Source organism: Festucalex cinctus, chromosome 6 (assembly GCF_051991245.1).
Source record: "Festucalex cinctus isolate MCC-2025b chromosome 6, RoL_Fcin_1.0, whole genome shotgun sequence".
In the NCBI taxonomy this organism is placed as follows: Eukaryota; Metazoa; Chordata; class Actinopteri; order Syngnathiformes; family Syngnathidae; genus Festucalex; species Festucalex cinctus.
Genome location: NC_135416.1, coordinates 27614789 through 27638967, shown reverse-complemented (window position 1 = coordinate 27638967; position 24179 = coordinate 27614789). Strand labels below are relative to the sequence as shown.

Below are 24179 nucleotides of genomic sequence, written 5' to 3'. Positions count from 1 at the left end.
GGGATCCCCCCAGAGGAGAAAATGAAGTGGCTGAGGAGAGCAAAGTCTTGGCTTTCCTGCACAGCAAAATCAGCAGTGTTAATTCAACTCCTATAGAGTCAAATTTAACACTTTAAAAGTGCTTATATTGGTCCACCCTACATACAGTTAAACCGTCACTTTCAAAAGTCTTAGTTAAGTGTAAGTTAAAACAACTCTGATGGTAGTTAAAATTTAACACTGGTCAACATTATTTTTTAACACTCAAAACGAGTTATTAACTCCTGTAGAGAGTCAAAAAAAATTACTGCAGTGTCATTTTAAACTCCCAATTCATTCCCACATGCTCTCATACATTCTATTAAAAACCGACATATTTGTAGAACCCCTTAAAATTCGGATGGTCTCTGGCGGGCAAACATTCTTAAAAAATATATATAAACTATGCCGATACTCTAAATGGTTCAGGAACAGCTTCAAACTTACTTTGAATGCAACTTTTTTTTTAAAGCATTTTCGGCAAAATTGCTCGTATGATAAGGGGTTAATAAAACATTTAATAACAATTCCACCATGCATTGACTTCACAATAGCACATCCCATCGATGGCCAACCAATCCTCAAGCACAGGTTATATGACAATGTGGTACAATATGTTTTTTCATCCATCCCATTAGAACACAGTTTATCATGGGGTTTGCAATAAATCAGCTTATCAATGCAAAACCCCCCAAAAAGAATCTGCCCTTTCCTCGACAAAATATTCGTTAAAGTGGTCATCTAAATAAAGGGTGTCAAATCCAAAAGTCACAAAGAAAGCTTGTTCATCAATTAATATGATATCTTTTCAAATACTGTACAGGGATTTCCATGTGTGTCCTGATACAAACAAACATACCAATCTGATATTCAGTTCCATATGCTTATACACCTGATGATGTGTAAATGTGCTGCAACAGTACCACACGTTTAACACGGGATGATGGTCATTTGACCTGGGTTGTTACTGGATTGTCTGTACAAACTGTTTGAGATGGTGAAGGCCCATTTTATTTTCATGTGTCCACATTGTCACTGAACTCTATTCAAATATTGTCCTTGTGAAAATTAGCCAGATGTTTCTTGAACCCTGAGTAAGTGAAAAATGATGAACATCCTGGCTCTCCACATTTCAAACGTAGAGTTTGTTCCTGTGCATAGACCATTGTGGAATCTCAAATGCTGAAAGCAATGCAGAGCTTTTGTTGTGTACTTTGCAAATGAAACAAGTGAACATATGTCAACCAAGGAAGTGTATCACTTCAAGTATCGGTGTGAAACAGTCTCACTCTCAAGTCTTTGACTCAGCTCAACTCAGCTCAGCTCAGAGCTCATCGAACGCTGCTAGCGACGTCTGAGCCTTGCAAGGGATGGCATTGTGGTCAACAATGACATAGAACTGTTGGATGTTGTTCTTCTGCTCCTCAACACACAGAAGGAAGGGTTGTCCTGGTTCAGATCTCTCAAGGAATGTCTGCACACTGGCTCCGATCTGCAACACAGATGAGAAAATATTTTAGTTTCATTTTGTAGGTGTAGACTATATTTTAAAAAAGGAGCAAGGTTTCTTCCTTGTGGTTTCAAATTGTGGAATACATGGTTTGATTGATCTATTTTAATTAGTTGAAGTACTAAAAGTAAACTTACCTAAATTTAAATACAGCTAAAATTAAAGTCCATCAAATAACCGCTTTCCCTCAGATATCTCACTACATAGCTGATCGCTTGGAAGGAGCTGATTAGCGCTCTTCTTGTGACCTTTTGAAGTTGGGGGAAGAAGGTGAACCAACAGGGGGGCGGGTTGGTGCTCGCTTTGCTGGACCGCGGTTGACGGCTTCTTTCTTTGGTGGTGGTCCTTATGCATGCCAGATCCATCGCACCAGCATCTACTGAAACTCAAACAGAATTTGCCTCTCCCTCCCACAGCCCCTTGAATCAGTGGGTGCTGGTGTCTGTGGATCTCACTTTGCTTTATCTATCCTTCCCTGCTTCCTCTCTTTAGTTTTTCCTCTGGTCACTTGAGATCTCAATTTATTGGAAGTTTGAGGTTTCTGGGGTTGGCATAAGACTCTGGTTTTGTAACCACGCAGGAGGGGTTTGGTTGGTGCTGGATTTCACTTTGATGGATTGGATGTACTGGCTTCTATGGATCTCACTCTGCCTCATCGATCCTTCCCTCCTTCCTCTCTTTAGTTTTTCCTCTGGTCTCTTGAGACCTCGCTAATTTGTTGGAATTTAGAGGCTTCCGGGGTTGGCGTAAGACTTTGATTTTGTAACCATGTGGAAGGCAGGAAGTGTTTGGTCGGTGCTGGATTTCACTTTGATTTATCTTTCTTTTCTCTTTATTTTTTCTGACCTTTTCTCTGGTCTCCTGACCATTTGAACCTCACGACTCTGGCAAGATTCTGAAGTACCTGGTTAAGGCGAAGGGTAATGGGATATTTATAAGGTTTTAGGTAAATTAATGAGTATAAATTTATACGTATTTGCACGCACACGCACGTGCACGCACGCACGCAAACGCACGCAAGCAAACGCACACACGCAAACGCACGCACACATACACACACAAAAAAAAAAAAAAAAAAAAAAGAGCAATGATGATAAGACGTTGAATCGGTAAGACTACCGAATGAACAATTCTGAGCTCTTTTAAAAGAAAAAAAAAAAAAGAAAGCCCGAGTGTACTTTAATTTGTGGTGCGTCTTCCTGTGTCACAATCCTAACAATGACAGAGAGTTGCACTTTGTGACTCACGTCATGGGTGCAGTCTAAAATAATGGAGAAATACTTGCATGCTTTGATCTCTTCCATTATTTGTTCAAAAATTTTTGTGCTGATTTGTATTTTACTCCCCAGGTAATGTGTGTGATTGCCTGCATCATTTTCCACCCTCGAATATGTTGCATCATCACTGGATCAAATTTGGCCATAAGCTCCACTTTTTTGAGGAAGTTGCCATTATCTGGTTTATATAATGTGTTTGTTTTTCCCCTTAGCGCCATGTTCCTCTCAGCTAAAGACTGAATTATTGCCATTACCCATATGAAAAAAGCCTATATGATATATATATGGCAAGCATGATACATTCCTTTCATAAATTGAGTAGAATTTCTTTATAAGGACTGTGTATGTCTTATATAATATCTGTGCAATTATGGCCCCTTTCATACCAAAAACAACCCATAAATCATATAGGGGATTTTCAAACTCTTATATGAATATTACAAGTTCTACATATGTTTTATATATGCAATTTAAAATGTTTGATATATAATACAAATAACTATTTAAAACAATTTATATATGAACTTTATAAGAACATATTAAAGTTTTCATAAAAAAACACTTACATTTAATATCTAAATCTAGTAAATTAGTTGTAAGTATTTTAGGCAATTTAAATATGATTTTAATAAGTTAGTAATGTTAAATGCTTACAAATTCTACATTAGGATTTAATACTATTACTATATTTATATGATAGATTAATGTATTTATCCTTATATGTATATCATGTGCATTGTACAAAGGACATATGCAATTTGAATACAGTCCACAATTGTGTCAAAATTTTTATTCCAGACATTTACACACACACGCCTACACGCACACACACACACACACACACACGCTTTAATTTGCACAACATCAAACGACGTGGGTAAACTAGTCCTTCCATCTGACTGTCAAAGATGACATATTCCCAAAACACTGACATTCTCATCTAAGCCCCCCCCCCCATCCCCCCACCCCAAAAAAAAACAAATAAACAAAACAAAAACCTTATGCATAACTTCAAGCAATTAGTTGTTTTTTCTTACATACACTATTTAGAATGCCACGAACCCTGATTGGCCCAGACCCCCAGGCAAATTAAACGTGGCTCAGGCATCAAAACTTCACTACACCTGAGCTAACATGGCCAAAGCACAGCACCTGACAATTTACTCTTGACTGTTGTCAAACAGCATGATGGTTTCAGGGTCCAGATTTTTAGGTTTATTCTTTGCCCTGATTTCGGAGAGCTTTGAGTTGATCACAGTACCGATATGTGATGGGATGACATGAGGCCATTTTTGTAATGTTGCTCCTGTAAGACAAACAACATAAATAGCTATTATTAACTGACCAGCATACACAATTTCCATCTGCAGAAATAAAACCACTTAAAGGATATCTCTGGTGGCCCATTTCAAGGTATTGATGGGACAGAGCAATATTGTCAAGTTTGATAAATATCTGGTGTTTCTATTTTTGTGTCTCGTTTTGTATGTGCCAAAATAATTCCCCTGGTTAATTTTAGCGCACGGCGCACACCCATTAGTTACTATTAAATACTATTGAGTGATGCAACAGATAATTTGCCAATGGATGTTCTGTCTGGCGGCACGGTGGTTAGCACGTCCGCCTCCAAGTTCTGAGGACTCCGGTACAAGTCCAGCCTCCGGCCTTCCTGGGTGGAGTTTGCATGTTCTCCCCGTGCCCGCGGGCAGTAGGTGGGGTACACCCTGAACTGGTTGCCAGCCAATCACAGGACACGCAGAGAGAAACAACCGTCCACACTCACAAGCATACCTAGGGACAATTCGGACCACCCAATTAACCTGCCATGCATGTCTTTGGAATGTGGGGGGAGACCAGAGTACCCGGAGTAGACCCACGCAGGCACGGGAAGAACATGCAAACTCCATCCAGGAAGGCCGGAGCCTGGACTTGAACCAGAGTCCTCAGTACTGGGAGGCGGATGTGCTAACCACTCAGCCTGATATTTACTGATTTATTCTTATTTTAATGGAAAGGATGCAACCTGACCCGCTCACAGACAAGCTCCTGCCTTTAATTGCCTTGATTCAGAATGGTAAAAAAAAAAAAAAAAAATGCCGTATTGAATAGGTGGACATGGCTGAGCTAAGACGGCTTTCAACGTGGTGACGTCACGGCTTCGCTTCTTGCAAGCGAGTATGGCTGTAACCAGCAGTTGTCATGGTGTCTTGATAAATACGTTCTGCAAGCCATTATAAACTTTCTTTAATACAACAGTGAATAAATGTGTTGCAGTTTTACTTGATAAACTATATACAGTATATTTCTCCTTTTGACCACCACAGGTACATTTTAAACACTAACAGTATGTCAGAAACTGTTAAGAAACTTACTATATATTGCATCCACTTTGTTTTTTTCAAGAGCCTGACGGCGTGTTCCTGAGGAATCCCTAGATGTTCCTCGTAGGTTGCTGACAAGTAGCACATCCATGGGAAAGACAGCTGTCAGAAGCGTTCTTATAAAACAGGAGGCAGAATTGGCATTTTGAGCCACAGCCCAAGCCAGCTTGTTGATGCGGACGTTTGACCCAGGAACAATTTCTACCTATTAAAAAAAAAATTAATCTAAAAATGTTTTCTCAGAAATATGTAACAAAAATAAATAAATAAATACTCAACCCAACTTTTTTTATAGCGCACTTTAAAACAACCATTGCTGTATAGAAAGTGCGATACATGGAGTAAAATCAGTCATACAAGAAAACAGACAGTAAAAACAGTTAAAACAAATTAATAACACAAATACAGCAATCAATAAAACACCACAACAATGTCACGTCTCATGCTGACTAAAAAGCCATAGATTTAAAATTTGTTTCAAGACAAGTTTTAAAAATGGATAGAGAGGGGGGTTGCAACAGACAAGGCGCAATCCCCGCTTAGCCTTCACTTAGTCCTCGGTATATGTTGTCAAGTCATTAGCAATGCCATCTTGTTTTACCACCAAAAGGCAGAGTAAACCTTTTGGTTGTAAATCAAGATTAAGACTTGAGAGATCAGAGGTGAAACATTTTGATAAATAATCATTTTAAAAGAACAGGCCAGAACAGAAGGCAATTTAAAACAAAACTGCTGAGTAACTAAGAGCTTGCAAAGCAAGAGAGAGAAAAGTGTTTATACAGTAGTATATAAAACTACCTGATCTTCTATGGAAGATTTGGGATGGTCATGAACACCAGATGCAGAGGTTTGTTGAACACTAGGAGATGAAATTTGCCCTGCTTGGAAGTCAGAGCTGAAGGAAGATGTGGAACCACGGGACTTGAGGGCAGTCTTGAGCTCACCAATCATATCTGGTATCTCTGTAAACACAATTACATTTTGAACTCAATACCTGATTACCTGCACAAACCACTGTGCAATGGTGTGGGCATGACAATCTGTCAGTCATCATGCTGTCATTATTTCAGGTCAGACCAGTCAATCCGAGTTGTTGGAAACAGGAGGAGATCGTACTTACTGGTAATACATCACATGGCGCAGTACAATCTGGGTGTTTGATTGTATGGCGCCTGCATGTGATTTTACCGAATAAGTATGTTGTCAACGCACATTGGCTGTCACCAGAGAGGGATGGACTGGGCCCATATGTAATGTCGACAGCATTAATAGACACCATTAATACAGTATATTAGCAAAAAAAAAATAATTTATTTGGTGTTGAGTTGCTCTTGAAATAATGATGGCAATACTGACAAATTGGCATGTCCACCACTGCCCACCATATGCCCCTATGTGGGCAAAATAAGTTTTCAGGAGCATCAAAGTTGGTCGTTCGCCCTGGACATTTACTGGGCTTTGCACACCACTGCACCCACCACTGCCCAGCATCATCTCTACAACTGGCTGACAGCGCCCTAAAGCAGAGAGAAAAAAAAAATGCTCTTTTTTTTTTTTTTAAAGACACGTGTACACCAGCAAAGGTGTTTGGTATGGAGCACCTTACATTCCCATGCTCATTTAACTGTTGTTGCATCTAGAAGTGAGTGTGCAAAGGCGTTTTCGCCAAGCACCTTTTGTACATGAGGCCTCTGGTTAGTCAGCAATTTCCTCACTGCATTAAATACTGACAAAATACAGTACTTTGGAAATGTCTGGTTTGAATGTGCCTTTAATTTTCTCTGAATAAGCAACAAATATGTCAGAGAAATTAAAATTTGAGGCCTTGGGATGAGATTATTCTGGGATTTTAGCGGAGGAAATCCATTTCCATCCATTTTTTGACCGCTTATTCCTCACTAGGGTCGCGGGGGGTGCTGGCGCCTATCTCAGCTGGCTCTGGGCAGCAGGCAGGGGACAGTCTGGACTGGTTGCCAGCCAATTGCAGGGCACACAGAGAAAAACAACCATCCGCACTCACAAGCACACCTAGGGACAATTCAGAGCACCCAATTAACCTGCCATGCATGTCTTTGGAATGTGGGAGAAGACCCACGCAGGCACGGGGAGAACATGCAAACTCCAACCAGGAAGGTTGGAGCCTGGACTCGAACCAAAGTCCCCAGAACTGGGAGGCGGACGTGCTAACCACTCATTCACAGTGCCACCTAGCGGAGGAAATCAAATACAAGAAACCAGATGCAATACAAGAAAAGTGCCTGGCTAAACCAAACCAAAAAGTACTCTTGTGTGTTGGTTGATTCACAACCATACTCACCTCTAACCAACATGTTTTTCAGTTTTTCATTTTCACTTCGCAATCTTGTATTTTCTTCCTCCAGTTCATTCAGCTTCTGAGTTTGTTGTTGGTTGAAAATTGGTTGATATTTATCGATAAGCTTTTTGGCAACATTCTTTTGTGGTTTTGTTATCGATTGTTTTTTACTTTGAGTCTGTAAAATAAATTAAAACAGTTACTTTCACTGAATGTACAACACACTTATTCCTGGAATAATGCAAAACCCACTTTCAACGGAGGATTGGCCAATAGTTACTGATTAAAAATAATAAAACAAATAAATAAATATCTGCATTTGCATCATCAGGCAAAACGCATGCCAACATGCTCCAATATATGAACACGTGTAATGTGTCAATTCAATTGATTGTTTGTTTATTACTTTGATTTGCAGCAACTTCTGTAATTTCTTTATAACTATTTCTTTTCGAAGAAGAGTCAGTTGCCCTAGATTCTCACTCATCTGAAATGTATTTCTCCGCTCTAAGATGAATAAAGTACCAATCTATCAAGTGTAGTTTAACCTTCTTAGACAGTATTACATTATATATATATATATATAATGATATGGAAACTGACATTGGGTTAAAAATAAAATAAAATAATCACTTACTGCTGACGAACTTGACAGATGCTCTGTAAACTGGCCAACCATGTTTGGGTTTTTTACCTTTCTGCCACTCCACAATGGCCAAGTAGTCAGATACAGGATATCCATTGTCATCAAACTTGGAATCATCATAAGACTTTATAGCATCTGTCTTCACTTCACTATACTTCCCAGCATCCTCTCCATTACACCACACTACCACTGCGAATCTTCTTGTCATACTACAATTACAACAAATTGTGAGAGTTTAAACACATAAACTTGGCTATAGCATTAACAAATCTGAATAGACAAGTTTATACATGTTTTGTCTTTTGACATTTTTTTTCCTGTTTTATGTCAAATTTTGTATTACTGTTAAATATTGTCTGCAACTAAATTAAAACTACTAATACAAACGTTAATATATTAAAAATGTTGGCGAATGACTTACTGAGGAGAAATTCGATACTTTAGCTAGCACAACACTAGCAAACGTTCATCCCTGGTGGAATACAGGCTGTAACGTAACTTACTCAAATATAACTTAAAACTCAAAGGAGCAAGTTGAAAATGTTTCTACCTTGTTGGCAATAAGTCAGAAGGGACTTTGGTGTCCATGTTTTCGCTGCCTCGCTGGTCAACAACTTTTTTCAGACGAAAAAGCCACAGAAAGCAGCAAGTAACGCCATATCTCTTCTGGTCTATCCCGCTTGGATTGACTTCTGGCTTGTCATTGGCTAACTACGTAGCAGTTCAAATCGATGTCAACCAATCACGCTCCACCTAGCTTAATCGTCTCCGAGGTCGTGTTAGCTGGCTGTGTTCTTTTCTTTCACCTCCAAGCAAGCACAAAAGAAGTCTAAAAATGCCAAAACGAAAAATATACTGTCTTCATGATACTGCGGAAAGAGAGAGAAAGATTCCTCGTCGTACCCTGAGTCGATGGAAAAAAAGGTACATTATGTGTGCGTAGCATGAGTTCATGAAAGCTGAGCTATTTTATGCTAACTGCAGCCTGTACACGATGCTAGTGTGCTATGCTATCGGTGTGTACAGGAAGTTAACACTATATAAAGTCTAGACTACACAGGCTGTATGCACAAATCTATATTGTCCAATATTTTAACATCTGTATCATTAAAACTGTTTTAGGAAAATAAAGGACGTTCAATTTAATGAGCATTCTTCACAAAGAACCGACAGTGTAAGTAGAATACACTTAAAAATTAATATAATTTTTTTCCCCAATATATCATGGTGTTCTTTTTTTTTCTTTTTTCCTTTTTCCACTATTTTAGTATCATTTTTCACATTCATCAGGGGAGACAAAGCCATCCACATCCACCAACGAGCAGGTGTGTCTGTCAATAATCATAATAAAAATTGTTTATCTTTATCTTTTACTTTACATTTTATTTTTTAGGATTCGAACCTTTTGACATGTCCTCCAGAGTTTTTTTTTGTTTGTTTGTTTTTTGTTTTTGTTTTTTTTAAACAAATTTCACAATAGAAAAATGTATTGCTTTCATTTTTAGGATGTCAACCTTTTGTCTTGTACTCCAGAGCCAAAGGAACGATTTTCATCAACAGTGCAGGTATAGAAAATGTGTATTATTGTTTAGATCTATTTCTCATTAATTTTACAATGGAGTAGTGATATTTAATTGTTTTTAGGAATTCTGCCTTTTGCCACACCATCCACACCCTAATGAGGTGCCCTCATCTGAGGTACTGGTATTAAAATTGTTCAGATAATGTATACATTTTTTAAACTGCATCTGGTAATGGGATAATACCATATGTTTTATTTATTTAAAGGATATAACCCTTGCACATGTTCCAGAGACACAAGGACTATCTATCTATCTATCTATCTATCTATCTATCTATCTATCTATCTATCTGTTACTCTTATTGGTATTTACTCTTCCAACTGCCTAAGTAATAATTTAGTCCTACTTGAGACCAGGCAGTGGTGTTTTAGAACAAATCCAGGCAAAGTTTAGAATCCACTATGTTCCTAATTTAATTATGATTTTAATCATAGTACAACAAAAAAATATACAGTGTCAAAGTTTCAGAAACATCAGTTTACCATGTTGCATGTGAAATGTCTCTAACATGACAGCAAACACATTAATTGAAAGTTATACTTTTTAAATCCCTTTTTTTTCTCACTTACAGAATGATACTATAACACCAGTAACGGAGTCTACAGAAGGGTGGCCAACTTATGGAGAGGTACCATAAGAAATTTAGCAGTAATGCATGGGATATTTAATAGCATTGTTTATGAATATGTGTGTGACTTTGAAAATTTAGATAGTCCCATTTCCAATACATAATAATTTTTAAATGAAAATAACTTTTTTTTTTTTTAACAGAATGCACCAAGATCCACACCAGATGCATCTTGGCTGAGCATACTTGCCTTCTCTCTGAAACACAATGTAACTGGGGCATTGATGGAGGATTTGCTGAAACTGTTAAGGTTATGCAGCCCTGATTGTGCCCCCATTCCACGTAGCAAGTACACGCTGGAGAAAGCTTTTCAAGACTTTGTGGTAAAGTCAGAATATCATCACTATTGTGGAGTGTGTAGCTCTTATATTGGCATCGCTGCAACTAAGGACAATGAATTAAGATGTAGCATCTGCTTGTCAACTGTACAGAAAAGTCAGAACATTGAGATGGGAAACTTCTTTGTTTGTTTGCCTTTGAGGGACCAACTCCAGAGTCTCTTAGAAAATCAGCCCATTATGAACAGTGTGTCACAGCAAAACAGAGATGTTTTTACTGATATCTATGATGGGAAGTTGTACAAACGTCTGAAATCTCTTAGTGATTCTTTTGTGTCACTATCCTTCAATTGTGATGGTGTGCCTGTATTTCAGTCATCTAAATTTAATATCTGGCCATTACTATGCTGTATTAATGAATTACCTCCCGTGAAAAGAGATAAGCATGTTCTATTATGTGCTTTGTGGTTTGGTTCATCTAAGCCAATAATGACCAGCTTTCTCAAACCTTTTGTAGAGGAATGTAAAAGTCTTGCCCAGATTGGCCTTTCTTGGCATGATCCAGCAGATAAATCAGCTAAAACTGTAAAGGTATACGCATTGTGCGCCATTTGTGATGCAGTAGCACGGCCGTTGTTACAAAATTTCAAACAGTTCAATGGAGAGTATGGATGTAGTCAATGTCTTCATCCAGGTGAACAATTAAGGAAAGGTAATGGTACTGTGAGAGTGTATCCTTTCAAGGAGGGCATTCCTGAACTTAGACAACATGATACAACTGCAGAAATAGGTCAAATAGCTGGAAATAATGGTCACAGTGTTTTGGGTATTAAGGGCCCATCTCCAATAGTTGACTTGCCACATTTTGACCTCATCAACGGTGTGGTTCCTGATTATATGCATTGTGTATTGCTGGGGGTTTGCAGACAAATGTCAACTTTATGGTTTGATTCTAAATATCATAATCAGCCATGGTATATTGGGTTGAACACCGCAGGAGTGGATGAAACTTTACTGGAAATCAAGCCTCCGAGTACTTTTTCACGAAGCCCACGGTCTATTGTTGAGAGAAGGTTTTGGAAAGCACATGAGTGGCAGAACTGGCTGTTATACTATAGTGTGCCAGTCCTAAAGGACATACTCCCAAGCAAATACCTTTGTCATTGGGCATTGCTTGTGGAGGGTGTAAGCATTTTGTTAGGGTCACAGATTAACCAAGAAGATATTGACCATGCACGAAACTCCCTTGAGCTTTATGTTAAGTCTGTTCAGTGTTTGTATGGTGAAGGGCAAATGACATTTAATGTACACTCACTCCTACATTTGAGCAATAGTGTTGAGAACTTGGGCCCTCTCTGGGCCCAGTCAGCTTTCATGTTTGAAAACTATAATGGGTATTTGCTTAAGCAAGTAAAAAGCAGCAATGCAGTACCTCAGCAGATATGTAAAAGAGTCGCTTGGTCTCGTGCATTGCCACAAATAGCTAATGCATGTGCGCAAAGTGAAGTTTCACCTGAAATGAAGTTATTCCTCCGAGAAATGACCTCAACTAAACATCAAGTAAGAAATGCTGCAAGATTTGACAAAGTGACAGCTCTTGGGGTGCCAAAGATAGGGAAAGTATCTGAAAAGGACCTGATAGCATTGCATGGTTTTGTAACCCCAGGCTCCATTGTTCGATATTATAGCAGAATAGTTGTTAACGGAGAGGTCATTCACAGTGGTGCTTATGCAAAGACAAAGAAAAGAAACAACAGTGTGGTGATTTTGAAAGATGAACACATTTTCAAAATTTCATATTTTTTCAGTGTGAATGAAGATCAGCATTTATATGCAGTAGGCAAGGTTGGAAATTGCACTGTACAGAAACTGGTTCGAGGGAAGAGTGTAAAAACCTCATTGACCTTTGTTAAGACTGTTCATTTTCCAACTGGCTTTGAAAGAGCTATTGATAGCAATGAAATAATAAGACCATGTGTTTACATAAATTGTGAATCTGGTCCTATTGTTTGTGAAGCTATCATGACGTACTATTGTTAAGAACAAAAATGAGATTGTGTTGTACAGTATTGTAATAAAATTGTGAAAAATTGAAAGTATGTTTTAAGTTATTAAAACAAAAATACTTGTAATATATATATGCATTTCATGAATATTTGACTTTTTATTGTTTTATTTATCTTGATTTATCAAAGAGTAGATTTAGTTGGTTGTCAACATACAGCTGTGCTCATAAATTAACATATTCACCCGAGAGGTATGTAAACTTATGAGCAACTGTACAAAGTATACATTTGAGTTACAGCTGTCAAATATATATATATATTTTTTAATCAGGTTAATCACATTTTAGAATTTTTATTAATCACGATGAATCACTTAATTAAAAAGGCTTTTTATTTTTATTTTTTTTCATTTTCTGAACCGCTGGCTGCTCACAAGGGTCGCCGGGGGTGCTGGAGCCTATCTCAGCTGGCTCTGGGCAGTAAGCAGGGGACACCCTGGACTGGTTGCCAGCCAATCACAGGGCACACAGAGACGAACAACCAACCATCCACACTCACAAGCACACCTAGGGACAATTTGGAGCGCCCAATTAACCTGCCATGCATGTCTTTGGAATGTGGGAGGAGACCGGAGTGCCCGGAGAAGACCCATGCGGGCACGGGGAGAACATGCAAACTCCACCCAGGAAGGCCGGAGCCTGGACTCGAACCCGAGTCCTCAGAACTGGGAGGCGGATGTGTTAACCAGTCAGCCATGTGTTAACTCTTTTGAATTTTAATAAGGACGTCTTCAACATTTTTTGAACCACTTGCACGCACATCCTCTTTTTCTCAGCAGTTAATTACTTGCATAATTTAAAATGGAAAAAAAAAATGACCCCGATAGTTTGCCATGAACAAATATTCTGAATGATCATCCACAGTCAAAATTAATAGAGATTAATCTGCGTTATTACATGATTAATGCGATCATTTCTTGTGATCAATTAATTAGTTAACGCTTTAACTTTGAAAGCCCTAATTTAAACACAACTGTGCATAATGGCATGCCATATATATTTGCACAAGAACAGCAGTGATATAATTTAAGTAGGTTCTTTTTATACAAAATATATAAGACTTGGTATTGCATTGGGCATGTCCGACACGCATGATTTTAAACATACATAAATTGTATGCATTTTGTATTTGGGAGTTTTGTGACATATAAAATCCACATAGAATTCTGTTAAAACAGATAAGATTCATATGCAATTTTTATAGGACTTTTTCATATGGGTAATCTCGTTAGAACATCACACCACCTATTTCTCTCAGCCTAAAGGAGGGCCATCTCTTGCTTATCGTTAGCCTTTGCAAGACGGACCTCCAATTCTTCCCATGTTGCCATGTTCGCGTTGTGTTCTTGGCTATCCTCATAGGTCTTGAGTAACGCGCTTGCATTTTTCCAATCCTTCTCTATTCAATTTGACATCCTTCTTTGAAAAAAGTTTGCAACAGAAGCAATGCAAACTATCATTTTTTGGTGAGTACATTAGCCAGCTTCTTTTGATTTTCTCTCCATTGACTCAGACTCTGTCTTTCCCTTTCCATTAAAGGCGGATGTTGTGTCACAACCAGAATATGCATGAAACATAGGCAGGCCTCGAGATTTTGATTCTCCCAGGCTTTTACATATACTGTTGATGTGATAAAATCTGTATTTTCTGCCCATTCCGAAAGCAACCCAGATGTCAATCAAAGGTTGAAAAATCACTAAATCATGGAACAAGCCAGCAAGGATAACAATAGCATCAGTGTCCACAGTGTGTATAAGGACAGTTTTTGCTCCATGTTCTAGTGCATGTTGAACATGGACCACAATCCTTGTGTTTGCTTCCTCATGACTGCAACAGTCCATGCTACTGGAACGAAAAGATGACACAGCTTGCCCTGATGTGACATGCAAATTTTTGGTTGGTGGCCATTTGAACTTTTCAATCCTTGATGTCAGAAAGTCAAACAGCTCCTTCTTATTGATTGGGTCACGAAGAAAATACATCCAATTTCCTGGAAGCTTTGTCTGCCCAGACACTTTCCTGCGAACCTCTTGTCCTCTCTTTTCGCGGGTGGACGCCTTCAAACTGTGTGGGATGTACGTGTCCCATACAATATCCAACTGCCTGGTATCCTGGAGCTGCTTCTGCAAGTAAGGGATGAAAACCTCCTCTGCATAGGCATTAAATGTGCTACTTTCACAGTGGGTAGGCAGTGGACAATGACTGCTCCATCAAGGACTTTGGAGTCATAGGTTGAAGGTGACTCTGATTGCCCTGGTTACTCAAGACATTGCAGTAGGTCAGATTTAGTGCCTGTCAGGTGAAGTTTCCCAAAGTCAGAGAGGGAAGGAGGGAAGAACTGTACCTCGTGTGCAAAGAATTCATCCAAGTTACTCTCACGGCTCTGCATAGCTATGTATAGCTGGCCAAAGAGTGCCACATTGTTTGAAGTACTCTGATCTTTTTCCCATGTTTACGCATTGTTTCGTCGAGGTTGCCTGAAGAGTTCTAAGAAACGCATTTAAAACTGATTCATCGGCACAGTTGCGGCTGTCAAGAGTCAGTAGATCTCTGAAATAATCCAAGAAGGGAATTCCCATCCTTCGAATGCTTTTGGATAGACTGAAAGGTCTTCTGTGTTGCAAGACCATGTTCATGGTGCTGGAAGCTTTCTTTGTCATCTTCTTGGAGGTATTGTTTTTCAAATTCATTTAGCAATCTTGTCATCTCTGGGCCTGAAAGCCTCCATCTTCTGAAAGCATATGGGTTTTCTGTGAGGCCAACTGCACCACCCAAACTTTTCACATTTTTATTTTCCTGTTCATGAGCTTGGTCAAATGGGATTGCAGAGTACTTGTATGTCTTTGAAAGAACCCAATGTGAATTGTTCTCAAACTCATCCTTGATAGTGTTGGGCAAAGACTTCATGTCCCTCATATGGAGTGGCACCCATCTTGCATAGTTCACATGGTCAAAGGCAAAGAATAGAGGAGCCTGTTCTTCAAGTACTTCTACATACAGTAGAAAATTCTGCTCCCCGTGTGCCCTGATGAAGATGAGAATGAGTGTTTCATATCTCATGATCAGATCCCAAAACTTAAAAGTAGGACTCTTCTTCACAACGTCATTTCTTCAAGCCAGGAAAGACCCTTCATTCTTGGGGCCTGGACTAAGCCTGAAAGCTTCCTGCTGTAAATTGTGCAGTGTTAAGACTGTGACCTGGTGGGCATGCCTAGTTCGGGTTGGATGTGCAGCTTTCAGAAATGATGCAGCCATGCCACCTGATGCTAGCACTGCTTCTGTATGTGCTGTTGTCCAACCAGAGCCTTCCAGCAGATCACCGAGTGTATTCCAGTGTATATAATAGTCTAGCTAATTAATTTTGCTGACCCTGCTTTGTGTAACAACAAACATATAATTGGTAATTACTATTGTATGTTAGTTACCTGAATTGTGTTATGTATTCGTGTACTCCTGGATCCAGTTCTGTGAGGATCATCGACTGTCACGCCGCCACCGGTGTGACGGCCATGCTTTTATTTTGGTATCCATGTTTCCTGTCTTATCCTGAAAATCTAACTCTCCTCTCACCCCAGGTCACTTGCCCTTCCTGCCGCTCACTCATTACCGGTCCCCGCCCATGATTATCACCACCTGCCACCAATCAACCCACACAATAAAAGCCACCTGCATTCTCCCCTCCGTTGCCGAAGTGTCACCGTCAGTGCATGGAAGCGTCCACAGTCCTTATGTCCTCGTTCATGTTGCCTAGCGTTGTTGCCTTGTTTTTGTGCCTTTTCCTCCCTTTTGGAGCGCCTTTAGTTACCCCTTTTGCCTTGTGCCCTTTTTCCTCCCTAGCGGAGCGCTTTCTGTTGTCCCCAGTACCTTTTGCCTGTTTTTTCCTCCCTAGTGGAGCGCTTTTTGTTCTCCACTTTTTCCCCTCCCTGTTCTCCTCTCAGTTTGAGAGGAGACCACTGTTGGCCGGAAATAAACCTGCTGCCTTGGTGGCCTACCTTACGCCTGCGTCTGAGTCCTACTTGACCCCGCCTTGTCAATCGACATACAAATTTTGATAATGCTGATTCCTGGCATCAGGGAAATCTCTCATTTTTTAAGAGTTAGGCTTATTTTATGGGAACAATTTCATGCTTAAAATTTAAACAAAAATGTAGAGAAAGCTCTTTAAATAGACATAATACTTCTTTTCCCCCTATATATTGGATGGTTCTGTCTATATTGTGCAAGTACTTTATGGGGGGTATACAGCTATCAGGTCTCTTGATACTCCATTTTACACATCATTTTGGAAGTTTAATCATCAGTGGACAAACTCAAATCATATTCACCTTCTTAAGTATACAAAAAACAATGTACCACCCATGTTAATCTTCTGACTCAATAATTAATTTTTTATATATACAAAAACACTTTTGTGTTGTAGATGGATATTTCCAATATCTGAGTTGGGCTCCTAGGCTAAAATCCTTTATTATCTTCCAAGGAAGCCTCGTACAAAATTTGGCGCTTTTATCCGTAAGTGCACAATCCACTGAAAAATGTGCGCTAAGCCACTGGACTAGAAGTGGATGGGACAGGTGCACTTGCACTACCAGGCTGTGCTGAGGTAGAGGGGGCAGGGTGAGGTGCTGCATCATCTGGTGCTGCTGAGGTAGAGGAGATGCCTGCAGTCTCGGGTGACCTGGAGGTGTGAAATAAATATTTCAGAAGTGTGTCTGAAAAGAGGGAATGAGTAGATTTGATCAATTAGGTTTTAAATTATATTAATCAAATAGCTGTTGATGGTGAAACCATAAGGCTGGCATGACCTTACAACCAAAATAGCACCCAACATTATAGCCTACCTCAATCTATGGCATTCTAAACACAACTGCAAGTAAATATATAAGGGGCTGTGTAATTGTAACGTTTCAAATTGCACCAATCGTAACATTGGAAAACATATATACTGTAGAAAAATAATGTAGGCATATGTATATAGTTCACTTCTTAGTGCAAGTGGTGGCTGTTTGGACAGCAAGCACTTAACATTAGAGAAAAGATGTAAATTATGTTGCTTATTCATTCCCCAAACCTGTCTTTCAAACTCCCCTTAAAATGGGAGTAACATAAATTGAAATGAACTCTTGCTCAAACTGAATGCTGTCCCTAAACAAGTTATCATCCTAAACAAATGTAGCAAAAAGTAAACCGACTGCCATACCAGGTCCAAGTGCAAATTTTATTTCAACGAAATTCCTGATCACAATCATCGGACATTCACATCATCATTCATTACCTCTTTCTTTTTCGTATTTTTCCTCCTCTTCTTTCCTTTTCTTCCTCCCTTGGGCGCCAGAGGGTTTTTGTCTCTTCATGTCATCACTGTAACATGATATAATTTTGTGTAAATCATTACTCTGTACAGTTTCTAAAAAAGGATGAAAGGAAAAAGGACGAAACGCCGATACGGCCTGCCGCGGGAACAACGGGGTCTAAATGAACCCCCTTAAATATGTAAATAAATCTGTAACTTCAAATAAAACATTAGCAAATGGCTTGACTTAAGGCATGTTAATTGCCGGGCCTTCCGTATGTTATGTTGTTATTGGCAAGGCAACGAATCTGTCAGCGACTATGCAGTTCGCTTTCGAACGTTGGCAATGAGCAGTGGCTGGAACGCCATCGCACTTCACGACCATTTTTTAAAAGGACTCTCACCCGCTATTCAAGAGCTTCTGGTTCCCGTAGATCTCCCCGCGGACTTGGACGCCTTGATTTCCCTCGCCATCCGGACCGATCATCGTCGCCAGGAGCTGGCCAAGATCGGCGGACCACGAAGGAGGGAGGAACCCACCCCCTGGACGCCGACACCGGAGGTCAGAAGGCCGCGATTCATCGCTCCTTCCCGACCGGAACCAGGAGAGGTGGACCTCGCTCGCGACGAACCCATGCAACTGGGAAGGGCTCGGCTTTCGCCGGAGGAGAGACAGCGCCGACGCCGAGAGGGCCGTTGCTATTATTGTGGTGGTCTTGGACACTTGGTGGAAGCCTGCAGCACGAAGGGCAACCCTCCGGTGAGTTCTCCGTCACCCCGATCAGCCAAGAACCACAGACTCACGCAAATCCAGATAACTCACCACAATGTCACCACAGTTCTGTCAGCCCTTATCGACTCCGGATCCGACGAAAGTCTCATGGACTGGGAGCTCGTAAGGCAAATACGATGCTCCACCGAACCCCTTTCCGCGACCATCCTGGCTAAAGCGCTGAATGGCAAGGAGCTCTTCAAAATCACCCATATTACTGAACCTCTGGAAGTCCGAATCGGACCTCACTTCGAGACTCTCCGTTTCCACGTTTTCCACGCTGCTTCCCCCACTTTGGTGCTGGGACACCCTTGGCTGTGTCTACATAATCCCAGAATCGACTGGAACACTGGAGTTGTTCTGGAGTGGGGAAAGGACTGCAGCTCTCACGGGTCGGAACAACCCGCACTCCGAAACTCCACAGCCCAGGTTCACCAGGTGACTCTCGTCCCACCGGCTCAAGAAGAGTACCCGAACTTGCACACTGTTCCCTCCTGCTACCACCATCTGCGGGAGGTCTTCAGCAAGACCAAAGCCATGACTCTCCCTCCACACCGCCCATATGACTGCCCGATCGATTTGATTCCCGGTTCAACCATTCCCAAGGGGAGACTGTACTCAGTCTCAGGACCCGAACGCCAGGCCATGAATAACTACATTGATGACTCCTTGAAAGCCGGCCTCATCCGACCGTCTTCCTCGCCTGCAGGAGCAGGCTTTTTCTTCGTGAGTAAAAAGGATGGATCCCTACGCCCCTGCATTGATTACAGTCCTTTGAACGACATCACTGTCAAGAACCGGTACCCATTGCCCTTGATGTCCTCGGTGTTCGACCAGCTGCAACAAGCCAAGATCTTCACGAAGCTCGATCTGCGGAACGCCTACCACCTCATTCGGATCCGTGAGGGAGACGAATGGAAGACAGGCTTCAACACTCCTCGGGGACATTATGAATACCTGGTCATGCCATTTGGCCTCACGAATGCTCCCGCCGTCTTCCAGGCAATGATAAATGAGGTACTCAAGGACTTCATAGATCACTTCGTGTACGTTTACTTGGATGACATTCTGATCTACTCACCTGACCTAATGAGCCATCGAGACCACGTAAACCGAGTACTCCAACGTCTTTTGGATCACCATCTGTACGTGAAAGCTGAGAAGAGCCTATTTCATGTTAATACCATCTCCTTCCTGGGATTCATCGTGTCGCCAGGAAAGGTGGAAATGGACGCGGACAAGGTCCGCGCCGTACGAGAGTGGCCCACGCCAGACTCCCGGAAGAAAGTGCAACAGTTCCTCGGATTCGCCAACTTCTACCGCAGATTCATAAGAAGCTTCAGCACCATTGCCGCTCCCCTACACGCCTTGACCTCCCCACAAGTCCGTTTTTCATGGAACCCGGAAGCCGAAAAGGCATTCAAAGACCTAAAAGCACGCTTCACCAATGCCCCAATTCTCAGAGTCCCAGACCCCAAACGCCAGTTCGTGGTGGAAGTAGACGCCTCCAGTGTTGGAATTGGGGCGGTGCTGTCCCAGCGTTGTCAAGAGGACGGCAAGACACATCCCTGCGCATTTCTTTCACGTAAATTATCCAAGGCTGAATGCAATTACTCAGTCGGAGATCGGGAGCTTCTCGCTGTAAAAGTGGCCCTAGAAGAATGGAGGCACTGGCTGGAAGGCGCTGAAATGCCTTTTGTGATCTGGACCGATCACCGAAATTTGGAGTACCTACGCCAGGCCAAAAGACTCAATCCCCGACAGGCCAGGTGGTCCTTGTTTTTTAACCGCTTTGTATTCTCGTTAACTTACAGACCAGGCAGCAAGAACGTCAAGGCGGACGCATTGTCAAGAATCCACGAATCCGAGCTATTGGAGGCCGAGCCTGAGACCATCCTGCCCCGGGATTGCATTGTGGGAGCCATGAGATGGCAAATTGAGGACGATGTCAAGGAGGCATTGCGCAACGTCACTCCTCCCACGTCTTGTCCACCACGTCGACTCTTCGTGCCTGAGGAACTACGTTCTCAGGTGATACACTGGGCTCACACTTCACAACTGTTTTGTCATCCTGGAGTCCGCAGGACCATGTATGCTGTTGCCAGGAGATTCTGGTGGCCGGCAATGGAAACCACCGTAAAAGAGTACGTCGCTGCCTGTCCAACTTGTGCCCGCAACAAGTCCTCAACTCAGTCCCGGATGGGCCTTCTTCAACCACTGCCAATCCCATCCAGACCATGGGCAGAAATCTCATTGGACTTCGTAACCGGACTACCCTCATCCCATGGTAAAACCACAATTCTCACAGTTGTCGACAGATTCTCCAAGATGGTTCACTTTATTCCACTATCCAAGCTCCCATCCGCCAAAGCTACAGCCGACGTCATGATCCACCACATATTCCGATTTTATGGTTTTCCCTTGCACATCGTCTCCGACCGTGGACCACAGTTCGTCTCGATTCTGGACACAGTTCTGCAAAGCCCTAGGAGCCAAAGCCAATCTTACTTCTGGATACCACCCTGAGGCCAATGGACAGGCCGAACGACTGAACCAACAGCTTGAAACCGGTCTCCGATGCCTTGTCTCCCAGAACCCGACCGCCTGGAGCAAGTATCTGGTATGGGTCGAACTTGCGCACAACTCATTGCCTACATCTGCCACAGGTCTCACCCCGTTTAAGTGCGTCCACGGCTACGATCCACCATTTTTCGCTGAACTGGAGGAGGAGGCAACGGTCCCCTCGGTCCAGGCCATGATCCGTCGGTGCCACAAAGTCTGGTCGGCGGCCCGGACGGCGCTTCAACGCCAGGGAGACCGGGTGAAGAGGGCCGCCGACCGAAAAAGGAGACCGGCACCCGAATACCGCCCAGGCCAGCGGGTGTGGCTATCGGCCAAACACCTCCGACTCAAGGTACCGTGTCCAAAGCTGGCCCCGCGATTTGTGGGGCCTTTTCCAGTAACCAAGTCAATAGGACCTGCCGCCGTTCGACTCCGTCTACCACGATCCCTCAGAGTTCATCCTACATTCCACGTCAGCCAAGTCAAGCCTGTTCAAGAAAGCCCGCTGGTGCCCTCCGTGCCCGACCCACCCCCCCCAGAGATGATTGAAGGCGGCCCCGTTTACAAGGTCAGAAAACTTTTAGATGTTCGTAATCGGGGCCGCGGGAGGCAATACCTTGTCGACTGGGAGGGGTACGGCCCGGAGGAAAGACAATGGGTCCCCTCCCGGTTCATCGTTGATCCCTCCCTCATTGACGACTTTTACGCTGAGCACCCTGACATTCCTGGGCCGTCAAGAGCCGGCCGTTGAGGGGGGGGGTACTGTCACGCCGCCACCGGTGTGACGGCCATGCTTTTATTTTGGTATCCATGTTTCCTGTCTTATCCTGAAAATCTAACTCTCCTCTCACCCCAGGTCACTTGCCCTTCCTGCCGCTCACTCATTACCGGTCCCCGCCCATGATTATCACCACCTGCCACCAATCAACCCACACAATAAAAGCCACCTGCATTCTCCCCTCCGTTGCCGAACTGTCACCGTCAGTGCATGGAAGCGTCCACAGTCCTTATGTCCTCGTTCATGTTGCCTAGCGTTGTTGCCTTGTTTTTGTGCCTTTTCCTCCCTTTTGGAGCGCCTTTAGTTACCCCTTTTGCCTTGTGCCCTTTTTCCTCCCTAGCGGAGCGCTTTCTGTTGTCCCCAGTACCTTTTGCCTGTTTTTTCCTCCCTAGTGGAGCGCTTTTTGTTCTCCACTTTTTCCCCTCCCTGTTCTCCTCTCAGTTTGAGAGGAGACCACTGTTGGCCGGAAATAAACCTGCTGCCTTGGTGGCCTACCTTACGCCTGCGTCTGAGTCCTACTTGACCCCGCCTTGTCAATCGACATACAAATTTTGATAATGCTGATTCCTGGCATCAGGGAAATCTCTCATTTTTTAAGAGTTAGGCTTATTTTATGGGAACAATTTCATGCTTAAAATTTAAACAAAAATGTAGAGAAAGCTCTTTAAATAGACATAATACTTCTTTTCCCCCTATATATTGGATGGTTCTGTCTATATTGTGCAAGTACTTTATGGGGGGTATACAGCTACCAGGTCTCTTGATACTCCATTTTACACATCATTTTGGAATTGAATATATTAAAAAAATGGTTTGATGTAAATAAATTATCATTGAATTTAAATAAAACCAAGTTCATAGTTTTTGGCACGAGACAAATCACTCATCAAGTCAAAATTATGGTGAATTCAATTGAAATAGAAAGGGTGAATGAAAATAAATTCCTTGGAATTATTATCGATGATAAATTATGTTGGAAGCCACACATAGAAACTGTTAAAAGGAAAATGTCAAAAATCATAGGGATACTCTATAAAAGTAAGGATGTTTTAAACATGAAATCATTATATATATTATATAGTTCATTATTATTACCATATTTGACCTATTGTGTGGAATTATGGGGAATGGCATATAAAACAAATACTAACACCGTTTTCAAATTGCAAAAGAAAGCTATAAGAATTATTAATGGATCAAAGTATACAGAGCCAACACATCCACTATTTATTAAATTAAATGCAATGAAATTTTATGACTTGGTGGATTTTAAAATAGCACAAATAATGTATAAAGTTTATAACAATTTACTCTGCCACAGTACTCAGAAGTTATTTGAAATTAGACACAGTCCTTATGATATAAGGGGTACAAGTGTGTACAAAAAACCCAAAACAAGAACAAATATTAAGCAAAGGTGTGTATCTGTAAAAGGTGTTGATCTGTGGAATCAATTGGAAATTGCTCTGCAAAATTGTGATTCAATGCTGGAGTTTAAAAAAATGTTTAAAAGTAAAATTCAAAAAAATTATCTATGTCAAGCCAGTATATGAAAAATGTACATGTGAGTATGTGTAAGTGATCTAGATAGGTATTATGGTATATGTTTAGTAAATTTATGTATATATGTTTTTGGTAAATGTGAATAGGTTAAGTGCACTTGTGTATATATATATATAACTTGGGTTATATATATCATTTATTATTTTATTATTATTATTATTTTTAATAATCAGTAAATGAAAATTGTATTAATAATGAAATAAGTTTAAATATATTTAGTAAAAGGGGTAGGACTAGATAAGTTTTTAACTTCTTCCTACTCCCTTTTGAACATGTAAGTTATGATTAATTGAATGATTATGTTATTGGGATTTTCTTCTATTTTGATTGTTGTTGTTTTTTGTTTTATCTCTGCTGTTCATTTGTTTATATGTTCAAAAAAAATAATAAAAGGAATAAAAAAAAAAAAAAAAAAGGAAGTTTAATCATCAGTGGACAAACTCAAATCATATTCACCTTCTTAAGTATACAAAAAACAATGTACCACCCATGTTAATCTTCTGACTCAATA

General features: G+C 41.2%; 1 protein-coding gene and 2 long non-coding RNA genes across 3 annotated transcripts; 1 reads left to right on the top strand and 2 right to left on the bottom strand.

The window, feature by feature from the left end:
* Positions 1-353: 353 nt before the first annotated feature.
* LOC144020131 (uncharacterized) lies at positions 354-21834 on the bottom strand. The gene is made up of 3 exons (XM_077523245.1): positions 17976-21834; positions 17290-17378; positions 354-1510 (listed from the first exon to the last, which is right to left on the bottom strand). Exons 1-3 carry the CDS (start codon positions 18052-18054, stop codon positions 1343-1345), a joined length of 336 nt encoding a protein of 111 aa, XP_077379371.1. The 5' UTR covers positions 18055-21834; the 3' UTR covers positions 354-1342.
* Positions 3811-6222, bottom strand: LOC144021261 (uncharacterized). Its single transcript, XR_013284089.1, has 3 exons — positions 5985-6222; positions 5178-5391; positions 3811-4111 (listed from the first exon to the last, which is right to left on the bottom strand). It is a non-coding gene; the product is annotated as an uncharacterized LOC144021261 (long non-coding RNA).
* Positions 4803-12688, top strand: LOC144021260 (uncharacterized). The gene is made up of 6 exons (XR_013284088.1): positions 4803-9320; positions 9415-9471; positions 9652-9711; positions 9791-9844; positions 10301-10357; positions 10501-12688. It is a non-coding gene; the product is annotated as an uncharacterized LOC144021260 (long non-coding RNA).
* Positions 21835-24179: the final 2345 nt, after the last annotated feature.